Source organism: Chiloscyllium plagiosum, chromosome 4 (assembly GCF_004010195.1).
Source record: "Chiloscyllium plagiosum isolate BGI_BamShark_2017 chromosome 4, ASM401019v2, whole genome shotgun sequence".
NCBI lineage: Eukaryota > Metazoa > Chordata > Chondrichthyes > Orectolobiformes > Hemiscylliidae > Chiloscyllium > Chiloscyllium plagiosum.
Genome location: NC_057713.1, coordinates 35,740,948 through 35,758,688, shown reverse-complemented (window position 1 = coordinate 35,758,688; position 17,741 = coordinate 35,740,948). Strand labels below are relative to the sequence as shown.

Sequence of the window (17,741 nt, the reverse complement as noted above, 5' to 3'; positions counted from 1 at the left end):
GGAAGAAGTGTAGACCAGTGCCTGGGGTGGGGATTCTGTATTGACCTGTGATCCCAAGGTGTTCTAGTCACCTAGGAGTCTTCCTGGCGATTGCCTACTGGACCATGACGTTTTGCACTATTTCATCAGTTATTGATGTTTCTCTGGGCTGCATTTAGTTCTTTTGGCATTAAACATGGAAGCAGGTACTCTAAAGACCAGTAATTCCTGCCCACAAACTGAATATGTTGGTCAGATCAAAGAGCCAATCACACATTTAAGTAGTGACCTGGCAGGCCTTTCTGCCAATTAGGTATCTCGCCAATCAAATCCTGCCATGCCTGAAACTGTCAGCCAATCAGGGGCCAGTAGCAGCCATTGGGAGCTGGAGAGCTTTGATGGAGCCTAAGGCTGCACAACATCAAAGTCTTGGAGACTGTGAGGTCTGCAGATGCTGGGGATCAGAGTTGAGAATGTGTTGCAGGAAAAGCACAGCAGGTCAGGCAGCATCCAAGGAGCATCAAAGTCTTGGCCAATTAGAGGTTCAGTCCCTTTTTTTTTGTTAAGATGAAAGGATCATGGGGGAGAGGCGTAAAAGGGAAATGGTGGTCAGTGACTATTATTTGCCCCAATCTGTGCTTGCAAACTGCCCTGCTTTCCTTATTTTGGAAAGCTGTCACTTTTCTTGCCTGCTGGGAAGGCATGGAATTTGACTGCTGAGACCTTGAGGCCCTTAATTGATTGATAAATTAATTAAGGGGCTTAATTTGTAGTGGACCAGTAAGGTCACCCATGGAATTTCCTACCCAGAACTTAAAGGCTCAGGTGGCTGGTACGACTTTGGTGACAACCTGCCCCATTATTTGTAATTTCCACCATCTGCCCTGCCAGATCAAGGGACTAGAAAATTGTCTGTATCTATTCATACTCAACCTGAACCCAAACTTAGTTTCCTTACTTTGAGGGCTGAAAATTGGCCAGGACTGTATAAAATAGTTGGGATCTTCTAAATCCACCTAATGGGGTAGATGGGGCCTGGGTTTACCACTTAATTTGAAAGGTGACACCCAATACAGTGCAAAAAGTACTACGAATAATGTTCATACTAAAGCAGCAGTGCTATATAAATTTATTTGGACATTGACCTAAAAACTAAATTGGAATGATGTTGTCATGCAATGAAATTTCATCTGATAAGAGTATTCTAAACACAGAAGAAACTGCTATCACCAAGATAAGAATTTGATTACCTATCTGCTTTCCTGAGCAGTGGAATGCAGTCATGAAAGGACCTACCAAACTTTGATCCCCCTTCTTTCTTTGCAAAGTAAATTCCAAAATTCCTTTCCTCTCCAATTCATTCCCACTTATTCTAGAACAAGACTATTAACTGTGTTAAACCTGTCTTCTGCACTTCTGCACTCACTCATCCTTTTCTCTCCCAGAAACACCCAATTGAGTTCACCTTGTCCTTACTTTCCACCCAACAGTCTCTGCATTCAAAGATCATCCTCTGCCATTTTTGTCACCTCCAGCAGGATATCACCACCAAACATATTTTCCATGCTCCTACACTGTCAGCACTCTGCAGGGTCTATTTCCTCAACAACACTCCTAACACTTAGTCACACCACATAGCATTTTCCCAGGATGTTTTGAAACTTGAAATGTGTTCAAAAAATGTTTATGAGGATATTGCCAAGGTTGGAAGATTTGAGCTAGAGGGAGAAGCTGAATAGGTTGAGGCTGTTTCCCATGGAGTGTTAGAGGCTGAGACATGACCTTATATAGGTTTACAAAACCATGAGGGCATGGACAGGGTAAATAGACAAGGTCTTTTCCTTGGGATGGGGGAGTCCAGAACTAGAGGGCATAGGTTTAAGGTACGAGTGAAAAAATTTAAAAGGGACCCAAGGGGCAACTTTTTCACACAGAGGGTGGTGCATTTATGGAATGAGCTGCCAGAAGAAGTGGTCAAGGCTTATACAATTACAACACTTAAAAGGTATCTGGATAGGTATATGAATAGGAAGGGTTTAGCAAGATATGGGCTAAGTGCTCGAAAATGGGACTACATTAGGTCAGGATACCTGGTCAGCACGGGTGAGTTGGACCGAAGGGTCTGTTTCCATGCTGTCCATCTCTATGACTCTATGCTGGTGTAACATTTTCCAGTTCACTTCTTTACTGACCAAGATCCCAAACACACCTTTCAGGAGAAGTGGCATTTTACGTTGTATTCTTTCAATCTAATCTACAGCATTCACTGCTCACAATGTAGTGTCCTTTACATTGGTGAGACCAAATGCTAGTTGGGTGACTACTTTGCAGAATGCCTCTACACTGCTCACAGCAATGACTCTGACCTTCCAGTTGCTGATTTTAATAAACCACTTTGTTCGCATGCAAACATTTCCGCCCTGGACCTGTTCAAATGAAACTCAATGCATACTTGAGGAACAAGGCTTTATTAGGCATTTTACAGCCTCTAGAGCTCAATATTGATTTCCACAATTTCACAGCATGACACCCTCATCTCAATTTCACAGCATAACAGTCTCATCTCAACTGCCACCTCCACTACACCACCATCAACACAGCTACAATTCCCCTCAACAAAGCTGCCTCTTGTATATGTCTTGCTGACTTTGCTCTCAGCAGATCAGACCCATTTTTTCCTTTTCACATGTTTGTTTACACCCACTTTACATCTCTATCTCACCTTCACCACCATTAGCACCCCCTTTCTCTTTTACCAAAAGAATGTATCCTTAGGTTGATATTTATGCCATAAGGAAGACATAAAGTGGTTTCAAATGGATTTGCACATGTTCAGTGAGTGAGCATGGAATGTAATGTGTAAAATTGAGCTTATTCACTTTAGTAGGAAGAGCAGATGTGTGCAATTTTTTTTAAATCAGAAGAGGATAGAAACTGGAGAAGTATTCAGGAACCTGTGTGTTCTCATCAGTAGGTTATTGAAGGCTAACATAAAGGTGCAAGAAGCTATTAGGAAGGCAAATGGTATGTTAACCTTTATCACAAGAGGATCTGTGTACAAGAATATTGAAGTCTTATTTCAATCATTAGAAGCTTGGTTAGACTACACCAAGAGTACTACGTGCAGTTTTTGTCCCCTTATCTTAAAGATATTGCCACAGAAAGAGTGCAATAAAAGTTCACCTTTTGGATCATTTTGCCAAATTGCCCCAGGTTTCAAGGACTTTCACTTTCTTGACTAGTCTCCCATGTGGCACCTTGTAAAAAGCTGTACTGAAGTCAATGTAATCTACATCAACTGCACTACTCTCATCTACACACACAGACACCTCATTATAAAACTCAATTAAACTAGTGATATTAGCATTGTCCATCAGCCTCACCATATGAGACACCAGCACGTGCTTGAAGCTAGCTATCCTGTGCACAGCGCATCTTTGCAGACAGGATGTGTACACATTGAAACAGAAACAAAACTTGCGGGTGAAATTCAGTAGGTCTGGCATCATTTGTGGGGATTGATACTACACAGTCTTTATGGAGACAAAATCCTGTCTTCAGCTTGTGGACAAGTCCATTTGGCTGGTTAACTCCATGATCCTGCTTTATGGGATAGATTCAGAACCAACCTAGCATCTGAGAGCTGGGTATCCCCTAAGGTGCTGTGGTCCATCAATAGTAGAATTGTATCTGCAACCTCATGGCCTGTCATAGTGCCAACTCTACCATTACCATCAATGTGCAAACCAATGCAGGTTCAATGAGGAGTGTAAAGCACATACTGGAAGCAGCATTGGTCATGTGACAATAAGATGCCAACCTGGTGAAGTTAAACCATGCAGGTTGGATATAAGAAGCAGTATTCAATAGTCAGGGTTAAGCAAATTGTCAACAAACAGATCAGATCAAAGCTCTATAAATTTTCCACATCCAGTCTGAATGGTGAAAGTCGATTAACAACTGCCCTAAATATTCCCATGCTAATTTATGGAGGTTTTGCAAACATTTCAAGCCAAAAGTATGCAATGCATTATCCACCTCTGTCAATTTATGAAATCCCCACCATTTATAATCATGAGTCTTTAGCCAATTTGATCCATTACATACTGCATTAAGAAATAGCTGGGTGTACTGGGTACAGCGCACGCTAAGGGCCCTGAAGGGAGTGATGAGGTTTCATGCTACAGAACTAGCATTGTCCCTAACCAGTCTGTTCCTATAAAGCTACTACAATATTGTTATAGCATCTTTAATATCTCAAGGAGCTTTGCAAAAGTATTATAAAACACTGTATAACACCTTTGTCAAAGAGATAGATTTTATGTTCTGAAAGAAGAAAACCAAGTTGGAGAGAAGGAATTCCAGAGCTTGGTGCCCAGGCAGCTGAAGGCACAGACACAAACTATGCAGTAGTTATAATCAGGAATGCAGAATGGCTTGCATTAAAGAAGATCAGATATCATGAAGAGTTGTAAGGTTGGAGGAGATAGGGAGGGGCAACGCTTTGTAGGGATTTGAAAACAAAGGTAAGAATTTAAAAATCAGAACATTTCTTGCCTAAAAGTGTAGAGTGATGTGGAAATGGGACTTTCCACAAGTTCAGATAGGCAAAAGATTTTTGTTTCCTTTGAGTTTATGCTGGCATCTATGTGACAAAATGAACACTCAGAACTTGGTTGTGTGTGAAAAAAAGTGTGTAAAGGTTATGAGTTATCTGATTGTGCACACACTGGTAATTGTCAATAAAGTAAAAATTTAGAATGTTGTAAGAGAGCAATTCTCTGCTAAGTATGGAAACTGTAGTTTCAAATTGAAATCTTGTTTAACTTAGAACTTTAAAAATGGCAAGAGAAATTGGAGGTTAGCCAACACTCAACAGAAACTGCAAGTCAGTGCAAGCTAAAAGCTAGCTGTCAATCATTTGTCAATGATTGTCCAAATAAGAGGCAATTACAGTGAACATAAGATGAGTGAGCCTTTAGAACTTGGGCGTGCTTAAAATGCTGGTCAAATGTGAGTTGATTCTGACTGCATTATAATTGCAGTGTAAAGATTGGGAAGTTGGTGAGAGTGAGCATTCAACATAGAGGGGGAAGAAGAAGTTTAACACTTGGAGTAGTTCTTGTTAGAGGTAAGTATTTAGTTTAATCTATTGTTATCTTAAACTAGATCAAGCAAATAGTACAAAATAGGTTAAAGTTAGAAGCCAAGTTGATTATTTGCGCGTGCTTAAAATTAAATAAATAAAACAAGGTTAGATAGGAATCTCAGTGTCAGTGTTGTGTCATGACTGCAATGAGTAATAGATTGTGGGAAGGTTACAATTGCAAAGAATCACTTGTGTAATTAATCTGCATCAGGAGTTCAGCATAGAGTTGTTGAGCTAGAGTCCAATGTGCCAATATTGAGAGGCATCAGGGAGGAGGAAAGTTGGCCTCAGCATTTTGATCCACAAGGCAGTCCTCCTAGTCCTTTGGTCTGGATTTTTTATTCTTGAATAGGAGTGTGTGATTGTGACGGAGGTAGGTAAGTAAATCCCAGGTGCAGTGCTGGAGGAGTTCAGCCTTTGTTTACATTCATGTGGGTGAAGTTTAAAGTGATATGGTACTGGGTGAAGAAAATTACAATCTGGGAGTGTTGCTGCTCTGCACATCTGGGAGTTGTGTTGTTTTGCTTGCACTGGCAAATCAATGTAGGAACCAGTGACTTAGGTAGAATAAAGAACAAGGTTCTTCTAAGAGCCAGGGCCAAATTAATAAGGGAAATCATAAAGGTAATATGGTAAGAACTTGTGTTACATTTTTCACCTGATTTTCTTTCACTTTAATGTCAGTCTTTAAATTGGGCCTTTATTCTCACTTATTATAATGAGCTTTATTTTGAAGTTGTTTTGCAATGTTCAGCACTACTTCCGGCTGCCTAACAATTTCTCTCAAGTTGACCCTCAGTTGACCTTCACTGCTGGTCCCTAACTGACCCTCTCATTGCTGACCCTCAGGTCAGTGGCATCACTCAGACACATTCTCTCATTGCTGACTCTCTGGTCAGTGGCATCACCTTGACACACTCTCTCATTGCTGACCCTCTGGCCAGTGGCATCACCCTGACACACCCGCTCATTGTTGACCCTCTGGCCAGTGGCATCACCTTGACACACTCTCTCATTGCTGACCCTCTGGCCAGTTGCATCACCCTGATACACTCTCTCATTGTTGACCCTCTGGCCAGTGGCACCACCCTGATACACTCTCTCATTGCTGACCTCTTGCCAGTTGCATCACCCTGATATACTCTCCCGTTGCTGACCCTCTGGCCAGTGGTATCACCCTGACACACCCTCTCGTTGCTGACCTTCGGGTGACCACCCTCCAAGGCAGTCTTTGGGACAGGCAACAACACAAAGTGGCTGAGCAGAGGCTGATAGCCAAGTTCGGTATCCATGGGGATGGCCTCAACCGGGACCTTAAATTCATGTCACACCTCTCTCTCTGTCTCCCTGTCTCCGTCTCTCTGTCTCCCTGTCCCTCCTCCTCTCATACTTTTACTCTCACTCTCATGCTCTTAATCTCACTCTCACACTCTTACTCTCACACTCTCATACACATCCACACTCACACCCACACATGCATCCTCTCACAGACGTATACCCTTCACACTCTCACTTACACACATACACATGCACACATTCTCTCACAGACATTCATACCCCCCCAACACACACACACACACACACACACAAGTTTAAGTTTGCAGGGTGAATTTGTACTTGCAGAATTGTATTGTATTTTGCTCAAAAACTGCAAGATTAAGTAAATCCCTTTTTTAGAAATAGAATCAGTCTGACCATTGAGGCACAGACAACCTCACATAGGACACCTCACACCTTCAATGCATTATCTGAGTCGACATGGCACCTACTAAAGTTCACTTGAGAATGTAACTTTTAAAAAAGTTCTGTGATTTATATATGAAATAACTGAAACCAACATGGTCATTATAAAAGATTTAAAAACAATCCTGGTCTTTTCAATATATAATTTCAGTTGCATCACACTGTAAACTTTTGCAATAATTTTTGTGTCTTACAATCTTATACTCCACAGCCACCTGATGTAGGAGCAGTGCTGCCAAATAAACCTGTTGGACTATAACCTGGTGTTGTGTGATTTGTACATCCCAGTCCAAAACCACACCTCCAAATTACAACAGTGGGTAATTGTACATACACTATTCATAGGCTGCCTACTCCTTATCCTAAGTAAGGGAAGAGGGAAAAGATTTAAAAGGGACCCAAGGGGCAATCTTTTCACACAGAGGATGGTGCATTTATGGAATGAGCTGCCAGAGGAAGTGGTGGAGGCTGGTACAGTTACAACATCTAAAAGGCATCTGGATAGGTGAATGAATAGAAAGGGTTTATGGAGGGATATGGGCCAACTGCTGGAAAATGGGATATCTGGTCAGCATGGATGAGTTGGACTGAATGGTCTGTTTCCATGTCGTACATATCTATGCCTCTATGATTGTAAGGCAACTTCTTGTGGACAGTTTATTTATCTATGTAGATAGTAAGTTATGAAATGTTGTGTACAAATCCCCCCTCTTCACATGTTTATCTCGGCTTGTGTCTTTTCTCTTACTGATGTCAGAATTATGTGATTAGTTACATCATCACGATTTACTTAAATCTCATTCTATCACAGTTACCACTTTGTTTTTTTTAAATTTCTGTTTGTTTGTTTTTTCTCACAGTTTGAGTCATGGCTGTGGTTGTGGATATTGGAACTGGGATGATCAAGGTCGGGTTTGCAGCGGATCAATATCCCAGAGCAATATTCCCATCTGTTGTGGGAATGCATCAGGTAAACCTTCTCAGTCAGTCAAAACTGAAACACATTCAAGAGAACAAATTTCATTTTAAATTTCCTTCTAGTTCCTGGTGACTTAAATCATATATTCACCTGCATCCACTTTTTACCAGAAATATTTATTTGCATCCATACTGCAGGAGACAGCAGATCCAATCTTGATGAAGGGCTTTTGCCTGAAACGTCAATTTTCCTGCTCCTCAGATGCTGCCTGACCTGCTGTGCTTTTCCAGCACCATTCTAATCTTGACTCTAATCTCCAGCATCTGCAGTACCCACCTCCACATTCTCAGAATGGTGAATTAAGGGTGAAGAAGTGGTTGGGGGCTGTGATGGGCGGAGGGGGGGTGTGTACTAAAAGACCTCGGATGATATTTCATCTTGGTTCATGATGGGAGAAATTGGAAGACTCTGGATACATTCTGATACGTGACTTCCTGATCTCCTGATGGATTAGGATACATGGGAAGACACGTTAGCAGGTTAAAATAGGAAAAGACTGTCTGAATATAAAGGATAGACGTTGGAAAGAGGAGGTGTGATTCGTAACGATAAAGGACGGATGAAAAAGGACACTCGAAAGGGTAGTGTCAGATTTGAAGGTGCTGCCAGTGAAGTCTTCACGAGTTACAGCATTGTGTCCTGTAGATAATGTTTCTTGAGTATTAGTTGAAGAAGTGGTTGTTTAAGTTAGTGGATGAGTGCTGATCAAGCAAACAGCTCTTTGATGGATGAAGTGTTGTTTTAATCGAGAGATGCAAATGTAAGTGCACAGGTAACTTGTATTCCTAGTTAACATGATAGCCTGTTAAGATAATTTCAGTGAACAGTTAATTTGGTGTGTTATTAGGGAGTCATGTATAGACTATGGACCGCAGGTTTCCTTCCCAAAGAAACTAGTGAACAATTTAAATTTTTGTACCAGTTTGAGAGTTTCATGGACGCATTTAGGTTTTTAACTTCCAACACTGTCAAACAAACTTGTAAACTGACATAAAAGGTTTCTTCATCTGAAAGTTAGTGAATAATTGAACACACTGCAATCATCAGTGAGCAATTCCATTTTTGATCTAATGAGGGAGGGCAGCTAATTGAAGGAGCAGTACAGAACTGGGCCTAGAATACTGCCTTGACAAACTCCATTGATCTCCTGAGGTTAAGGTAGTTCATCTCCATAAACCATAACTATCTTCCTTTATGTCAGCCACTGTATAAAGGAAACGTACAGCACAAATGAGACCATTTGGCCTATTATTATTCATAATCCAACTTTATAGCTCATGGATTGTGAAATAACTCCACAGAGGTTGATATCCCATCACCAATTCACCTTTTATTTACACATGGAGAGTCCTTGACAATGATCCAGCTCCCTCAGATCCAGCTTTGAGTGAACAGAACCACTGACACTTCTGTTTATATCTGTCAGCTAGGGCTCCCTGATTGGGGCTGTCAATCTGGTCCAATCACAGAACTCATATTCTATGAGATTCACCTGACTGACCTTGTTACAATCACTGCAGGTTGCAATGCTGTAGGTTAGAGCATCATGAATATATACAAATATTTAAATGCAATGAGGATTTTTCATTCTATTATCCTTTAGGTTTAGAGTCCAAGTTATTGATATATATTATTAAAAGTAAACAACCCAGATCCAAGATCCGTGGAGCCTCAATGGAAATTGCCTTCCAGTCAGAAAAGTGCCCATCAACCATTGCTTCTTACCATTAAGCCAACTTGTCACTTGAATTCTTACTTTTCTAACCATTTTGCCATTTGTGATTTTGTTAAAAGCCTTGTTAAAATTAATGCAGATTACATCTAATGTGTATCAAATAATTACATGTATTCAAGTTGTCAGTCACAGAAACCCAGATCTGGGCCACACTTCTGGCCTGTGTCAGAATGGTCTGGACATGGGACCCACTGCTTGTTGTCTGCTCCAGCACCCTCTTATTTTCAAAGGCATTGGAAAATGTGGGCATTGATGCCCACCATCTCTAAATGCTCAGCAAATGCTACACTGTATGACCTACTTCTCCCATCTCACACTTCCAAGTGTCCAGCTGTGTTCTTGACTCAGCTGCTTTATTCACTAATCTGTGAGCATTGAAGTATATACCACTACTCTCTGAACAACTTCCTTGATTATTTTCTACAGTTTTCTTTCTTTTATATAATTGCTTTCCAATTTTCTGCTTTTCATTTCTAATATTTCTTCTTTCCTTTCTGAATCTGCACTCAAACTCCCATCCCCCAGCCTGTTAATTTAAACTCTCTCCAGTAGCACTGGTAAACATTGCTGACATGGTATTGATGTTGGCTCTGGCACCAGTGATGAGCAACATAGAACATACAACATACAACAACATCATAACCTACAACAGCTTGTGTAGGTTCAACCTTCTTTGAAATTGGCCTTAATGTCCTAGGAACCTAAAACCCTCCCTCTAGCACCAAATATGCATTTATTGGCACTGACAATCAATTTCTGTGCTCAGTGGTGCATAGTACTGGGAGTAATGAGGACATTACCTCTCTGAAGACCTACTTCTGAATTCCTTTCTTAACTTTGTAAAAGTCTATCTCATTCCTTTTTCTACCTGTGCTATTGGTACCAATATGAACAGCGATTTCTGGATGCTCTTTCTCTCTCCTCAGAATGCTCTGCTGCTGCTCAGTGAGATTTCTAACCCTGCAACTAAGGAAGCAGCATAACATTTGCATCCATGGAAATCCCTGTGTGTTCATCTGACTATTGATCCTTCTTCAGTATTACTCTCTTCTGAGCTTTTCCATGCCTCTTTGTACAGTTGAAATGCCTCAGGAGAATCTTTCTCCTCACCAGTATTTTGGACTGAATATCAGCAAGACACTGAGGAACACGTGGAGGAACTACTGCATTATCTGCTTGTTGTGCTTTATCTGTCTGCTGGTCACCCATTTCCTCTCTACTTACACATTGTTAAGATGGTATGGTGACTCTAAGTCTCACAGCTACAATGCTGTGATAAGTCATAGAATAGAATCCCTACAGTGTGGAAGTAGGCCATTCAGCCCATTGAGTCCACACCTTCCCTCCAAAGAACATCCCACCCAGACCCACTTCCCTACTAAATCCCCCTAACCCTGCATTTCTCATGGCTAATCCATCTAGCCTGCACATCCCTTGACACTATGGGCAATTTAGCATGGCCAATCCACCTAACATGCACATCTTTGGATTGTGGGAGGAAACCTGAGCACCTGGACGAAACCCACGCAGACATGGAGAGACTGTGCAAGCTCCACACAGACGAATTGAACCATATTTGAACCCCGCTCCCTGGTGATGTGAGGCAGCAGTGCTAACCACTGAGCCACTGTACTGCCCTTAGTGATGCCAGCTATTGTACAATCGTTGAAACCTAGAGTCCCAACTCCTTCAGCTGATGATGCTTTCAATACATGTATTTTCCCTCTGATCCCTGTGAACCTTTTAACTCAGACTCTGGTGTATATTGGTTGAATTATCTGATTTCAAGGGAAGTCATTCTCACCTCCACATTCCTATTTAGTTCTTGAAGTTTGAATATAAGCTGATGGAAGGGTAATTGACTGAGTTGAGTTTATCTTTCTTTTTGTACATAATCAGAAGTCACACGAAACCAGGTTACACTCCAACAGGTTTATTTGAAATCACAAGTTTTGGAGCATTGCCCCTTCACCTGTTGGACTATAACCTAATATTGTGTGACTTCTGACCTTGTTCACCCCAGTCCAACACCGGACACGTCCACATTATGTAAAGAGGACACACTCAGACAATTTTCCACGTTGTGTAGATACCATTTGTTGCATCTGCCCTGGAGCAACTTGGCTAGCAGCAAGGCTAGATCAGGTAAACTAGTCTCAGTATTACAGTAGAGATGTTGTTGAACCTCCCAGTGTTTGTTGTATCTAGTTACTTCAATTACCTCAAAAGATTGAAGAGGTTGGGACTGATTTCCTTGCAGGAGGGAAAATTGAGAGACAATCTGATAGGGATGTTCAAAACTATTTTGGGTCTGGAGAGAGTGAATAGCAAAAAAATCTGAATGTAGGTTTGCTTGCTGAGCTGGAAGGTTCATTTTCAGACGTTTCGTTACCATACTAAGCAACATCATCAGTGAGCCTCTGGATGAAGCACTGGTGGCATGGCCCGCTTTCTATTTATGTGTTTAGGTTGCCTTGGGTTGGTGACGTCATTTCCTGTTCTTTTTCTCAGGGGTGGTAAATGAGATCCAAGTCAACCTGAGCTAACTCAAAACTCGTTAAGGAAAAGAAATTCCCACTGGAAGAAGATTTGAGAGTAAAAGGACACGGATTTAAGATAATTGGCAATAAAATCAGTGGAGAACATGAGAACATTTTATTTTTACACAACAAGTGATTAAGAATCCAAAGTAATGGAGGAAGGTGTGATATTCTCAAGGGAATTGAATGTTTATCTGAAAAAGAAGCATGTTTTGGGTTACAGGGAGAAGATGAGCAAATGGCATGTGGCAAATTACTGACTTCAGGTACTAGTGGCAATATGAATGGGGTAAAATGTCCTCTTCAGTAGTGTGACCATGCTACTGGACCTGCTGTGCTTTTCCAGCACCACACTCTCAATATAAGACATACCCAGGGATGATGACAGATGAGGTAAAAACATTGATTCGTTTTCTAGCGCTACTCAAACCTTGATACCTGCTGAAAACTAATGGTGACAGGATTTTTTAGTTTGGGTGTGACTTTGTTACACACTGATTTGGAAGAAAAACCATTCTGACAAAATACTAAAAATAAAATCAGGATTAGAAAGAATTTGTGAGAGATAAAAGGGAATTCTAAACAATTGGAGCAGGCAAATGTGGGAATAAACAATACGGCAAATGTTAGATTGCATAAAAGAGTAAGATGAATGACAACATAAGAAAAGGGAAAGTAAAACAATAATGTTTTCTTTTCTACTTTAGGATGCTATTCTCAGAGCAGACTTAAATAATTACTGTGTTGGGAAAGAAGCCAGGGACAGGCCAGACATTTGGATCTCCAAATACCCAATCAAACATGGGATTGTGACCAACTGGGATGACATGGAAAAGATTTGGCAACACATCTTCAACAATGAGTTGCAAGTTGCTCCAGCAGAATATTCCATTCTCTTCACAGAAGCACCTCTCAACCCCAAAGCTAACAAAGAGAAGATGACCCAGATGATGTTTGAGAGTTTTGACATACCACGCGTTTTTGCTACTGTTCCTAGCTTACTCTCCATATATGGAACGGGCCGTCTCAGAGGCCTTGTACTGGACAGTGGTGAGGGCGTGACCTCTGCTATGTCAGTCAATGATGGCTATACCCTACCTGATAGCATTCGACGCCTAAACTTCGCTGGCAGGGAGCTAAATGACAACTTAATGGAGAACTTGATTCATCGTGGTTGCCACTTCAGCACGGCTGCTGAGAGATTGCTTGCCGAAAATATCAAAGAGAAGCTTTGCTATGTGGCCCTTGATTATGACCAGGAGATGTCAAAGGCTACCACTACTTCCACTCTAGACAAAAGCTATGAACTTCCAGATGGTCAAATCCTCACCATCAATAAGGAGTGTTTCCAATGTCCAGAAGCTCTATTCCAACCTTCCTTTTTGGGAATACCATCAGCTGGGGTCCACAAGATTGTCAATGACAGCATCGAGGCATGTGAACATTCTATCAGGAGTGATCTCTATGCAAATATTATTCTGGCTGGTGGATCTACCATGTTTCCAGGCATTGTTGATCGAATGCAGAAAGAAATCACAGTCTTGTCTCCAAAAACAACAAAGATTAGAATTATTACTTCGTCTGAAAGGAAGTATTTGAGTTGGATTGGTGGCTCAATCTTAGCTTCCCTCTCTGCTTTCCAGGAAATGTGTACCACCAAGCAGGAGTATGATGAATTTGGACTCTCCGTTATCCATCGCAAATGCTTTTAAGTGTTATGGCTGAGGGCTGGGGAGGGGGGGGGCAAGATATTTAAAATATGCTTAATGATGTTATTCTCTTTGATTTAATATGCTTAATGATGTTATTCTCTTTGATTTACGATTGATATCATGATGATGGTGACATTGACACTATTTGTATTTTTGAGTTTCCATGCCTTGGTCTCATTTCATCTACTTCTGGTAATTTAAAAAAATAATATCTTTGATTTGAGTGCAACCGGCAGGTGAATGATATTTTGTTGTCTGGTAAGTGACTAAAATTACGAGGGGCCCAATTTCACCAAACAATGTGTGACAATCACATAGGATCATGGAAGCTGACAGTAAGCGAGTTATTTGGCCTGTAAATGTCTTTGGCAGCTTTTTGAAAGAGCTGTTCAATTTAATTCACAACCCAGATTTTTCCTCTTGACACTACAAGTTATTCCTTTCGAGTACATTATCAACTATCTTCTCGGAGCTCCTGTGGAATTTGATTACCAGGAGTGTGTTCTTGATTTTTAACAAACCTTTATGGTGAAGAAATTACTGCTCACTTCCCTTTAGACTTTGTTTTGTGAATTTAGTTTAGATTTATGATCTCTGGTAACCAAACCAATTATGAGGAAAAGCATTTAGGCCCCAATTGCCTTACACTCTGCCTCTAATTAGCCTTTTTTAAAGTTTATATTCAAAAAGCCAAGTATTTCATATTCTTTCTTAATTGTCTTATCATTTTGCATGCAAAGAGTGTTCATCCTCTGGTTCAGAAGTTCTTGAGCACTTCTCACAATAATACCTTTTACATTAAACTGTTTCTGCAGCTGTTCTCTCAAAGAGCATTACTTCATATTTGCAATATTGAATTAGATCTACTATCTACATGCTTACTTCATGAATCTGCTGATCTCCTCCTGAAGTATGCTACTTTTCTGCTTTATTATTTACTATGCTGAGTATTCTGTATGGTCTGTGAAGCTGGATACAGGAAGTACAATCTCAAAGTTCAGGTCATTCATATAAAACAAGAAAACTAATGGTCCCCAGGAGGGCCCTGCTGCATAACACTGTCAGAAAAGCACCCATTCATCATTTCTCACTGCCTCCTATCCCTTACCAATTTACTATGCAAGTCCTCAGTAGTAATGCCATGTGTTTCTATTTTCCAAATCAGCTTGTTGTGAGGTACTTTATCAATGTACTTTTGAATATCCATGTAAAAATTATTTACTGAACTATCTTTAATTAAGCCTCCTTGTTAGTTTGTCAAATAACTTGATCAGATTTGTCATTGAAAAGCATGGGATAATTTTATCAATGACAATAATTTCTCAGTTCCAAGACTTGCTTTGGAGTGATTTTAATTGTCAGCTTTATCCCTCAAGTTTATTGCAATGATGAGAAACATGTAGTCCACTGCAAACATCTAGCCAGAGAATATTAATTAGTAGTTCCTATGAAGCTGTCCCATAGTGTTTTGAAGTAATTCCAGGATTTCTATCTCTACAACACTATCAGGAAATCTATTTGTGATCACATTACATTTACTGGTTGAAACTTGTGTCTACTGGTTCTAACCCATCACCCAAGATTAATTTAAAACAATTTTTCTCAAGATGGAAATCTCCAGAGTAATCCTTACAACTCTTAGTCCTGATGCTGTGGGTCAGCCTCAAGGAATCCTTTAGCACTGTCTCTAATGCTCAAGTATCTCATCTGGTTTTTGGATGACTAATGCTAAGCTTAGTATTTAAGGCTCAGTCTGATCAGAATAGATCTCTGCCATTACTTTCTTCCACTATTGACTTCTTATTTGCTTTGTTGATTGCTGTTCTACATTAGGTCTCCTCAAACACTTCCATCTCCTCAAATACTTTCAGCCCCAGTTTTAGTTTTTCAGCATTGCTCATGCTCATGAGCTATGTTCACTATTGCAACAAAATATTAAAATGGTAATTTAGTTAAATTTTACCTGAAGATACCATTTGAATTGTAATTGTCTAGCGATGGAGGAAAGTTTATCACTGTAATGAAAAACTCTCCATCCTTTTACATTATGGAGGTTGCATTTATAAAAGCTTGTTAAACCAGTCCAGCTGATTAAGTGGATAAAGTAGATTTATCATTAGTGATATGATTAAAGAACAAAGTACCTTCATTTAGAGTCCATCTATCATTGTCTCAAATACTTTCACACCATCCCCAAATTATTCTTTACTTCCTCAGCAGTGAATTGCTATGGTATGCAGCATCTGCAAATGTAACTATTTTACCTTGACTTGCAGAATCTGGATTACATATGAAAATAAGGATTTTGGTATTGACACTGAGTGTATCCAATCCACATCAAAGAGGAGTTTCTTCAGCAAATTAAAATAATCAAGAGGCTAAAAGGAGAGTAAATAAATACAATAGCTACTACTGGAGGAAATGTCCTAAGGAAAATAATGGGCCTAACGGTCGACACATTCCCTGGACCTGATGGTTTCCATCCGAGTAAGTTAAAGGAAATATCTACAGAGACAGTCGATGTACTAGTCGTAATCAGCCAATAATCTTTAAATTCTGGTGAAGTCCCAGATAATTGGAAAGCTGCCTGTATAACACTTACATTCAATAAAAGAGGATGGGAGACAAGAAACTGGTAACTATGAGCCAGTTATCTTTGTGTCCATTGTTGGAAAACTTGTAGTTTTACAAACAATATAATAGCAGAGCTATTAGAAATACATAATATAATCAAATAGAGGCAACACAGCTTTGAGAAGGTGAAATCATCCTTACAAATTTATTAAAATCACTTTAGGAGGTAACAAGGTTCCTAATATACTCACATTAATATTTACCCAGGAATTGTTAGAGGGAAGAAAACCCACTCGTGGATGACAATAAAATTGTTTCCCTGATCACCGACATTGGTCCCCATATTGCTCGTATTGACCTGCCCCGAATACCTGATCCATCCACACCCTCTCCAGTGATGCCAACCTGTCCACGCTCTCAATACCCACCTTTTGTCTTTCATGAGATACCCTCCATCTGTACCCCCACCCACACCCACCTACTTTCCTTTCCCGTCTGCCATGCACCTACCTTCTCAGGAACTCTCAGAGTAATTTTGGGACCTTTGAACATTTTATTTATTAGTATATGGCAGCTATTGCCATAAAAGGAAATGGTTCTGGTTTCTGTGACAATCTACCCAGACATTGCTTGCGAAGTTTGCAGAGTTTATCTGTTGTGATGGATCCTGCATTGACATCCGTCTGGAAAAAACCCTGGGAAGGTACATCAGCAACCTTTAGTCTGATCTTGGTCAGAAATAGGAATTTCCAATTTCCAGGTTTTAAGATTCAGGGTTCAGAAACTAATACCATAGAGTCATAGAGTTATACAGCACAGAAACTGACCCTTTGGACCATTTATTTGGATGGGCCAGCCATAATTTTAAGAGTGCACTTTATTTAGATTTCTCCAAGACAGGAAATAGTTTCCCTGCATCTAAATAAATGATTCAATCACTCTATCATTTCAATCTTCTCAATTAGGTTACCACTCTTCTTCCATTTTAAATTTAGTTTCTTTAACATCTCCTCATTGTTTAATGCTTCACCCCTGTGAATCTGGGTTGCAGCCTGCCCATGGTTAATGTAATCCCCTCTGATATGTGGCGTCCCAAACAGAATGTAGTTACATACTGTCAGGAGGTAATAAGACACACAGAGAGCATTTCCACACAGCTCCCTGTTGAACTTCCCAGTTCATGACTCAACTAAAACTGCTCAGCTCAGCTCAGCTAAAGAGCTGACCACTTCCCTCTTTTTATACAGGTCACTTTGAAAGCATGACCACTTTGGCCTGAAGTCTCACCTGTTAACATAAAAACAAAAGGCCTCTCAAAATCCTTTCTATC

At 40.3% G+C, this 17,741-nt stretch overlaps 1 protein-coding gene across 3 annotated transcripts; it reads left to right on the top strand.

Moving 5' to 3' along the window:
- Positions 1-4,963: 4,963 nt before the first annotated feature.
- Positions 4,964-13,896, top strand: LOC122548948 (actin-3-like). Of its 3 annotated transcripts, none has more exons than XM_043687957.1 (3): positions 4,964-5,110; positions 7,732-7,841; positions 12,833-13,896. In XM_043687957.1, exons 2-3 carry the CDS (start codon positions 7,740-7,742, stop codon positions 13,835-13,837), a joined length of 1,107 nt encoding a protein of 368 aa, XP_043543892.1. In that variant the 5' UTR covers positions 4,964-5,110; positions 7,732-7,739; the 3' UTR covers positions 13,838-13,896. The 3 variants fall into 3 exon arrangements, with proteins under 3 accessions (XP_043543892.1, XP_043543893.1, XP_043543890.1); XM_043687958.1 differs by lacking the exon at positions 4,964-5,110 and adding an exon at positions 5,344-5,501; XM_043687955.1 differs by lacking the exon at positions 4,964-5,110 and adding an exon at positions 5,346-5,505.
- The last annotated feature ends 3,845 nt before the right edge of the window (positions 13,897-17,741 follow it).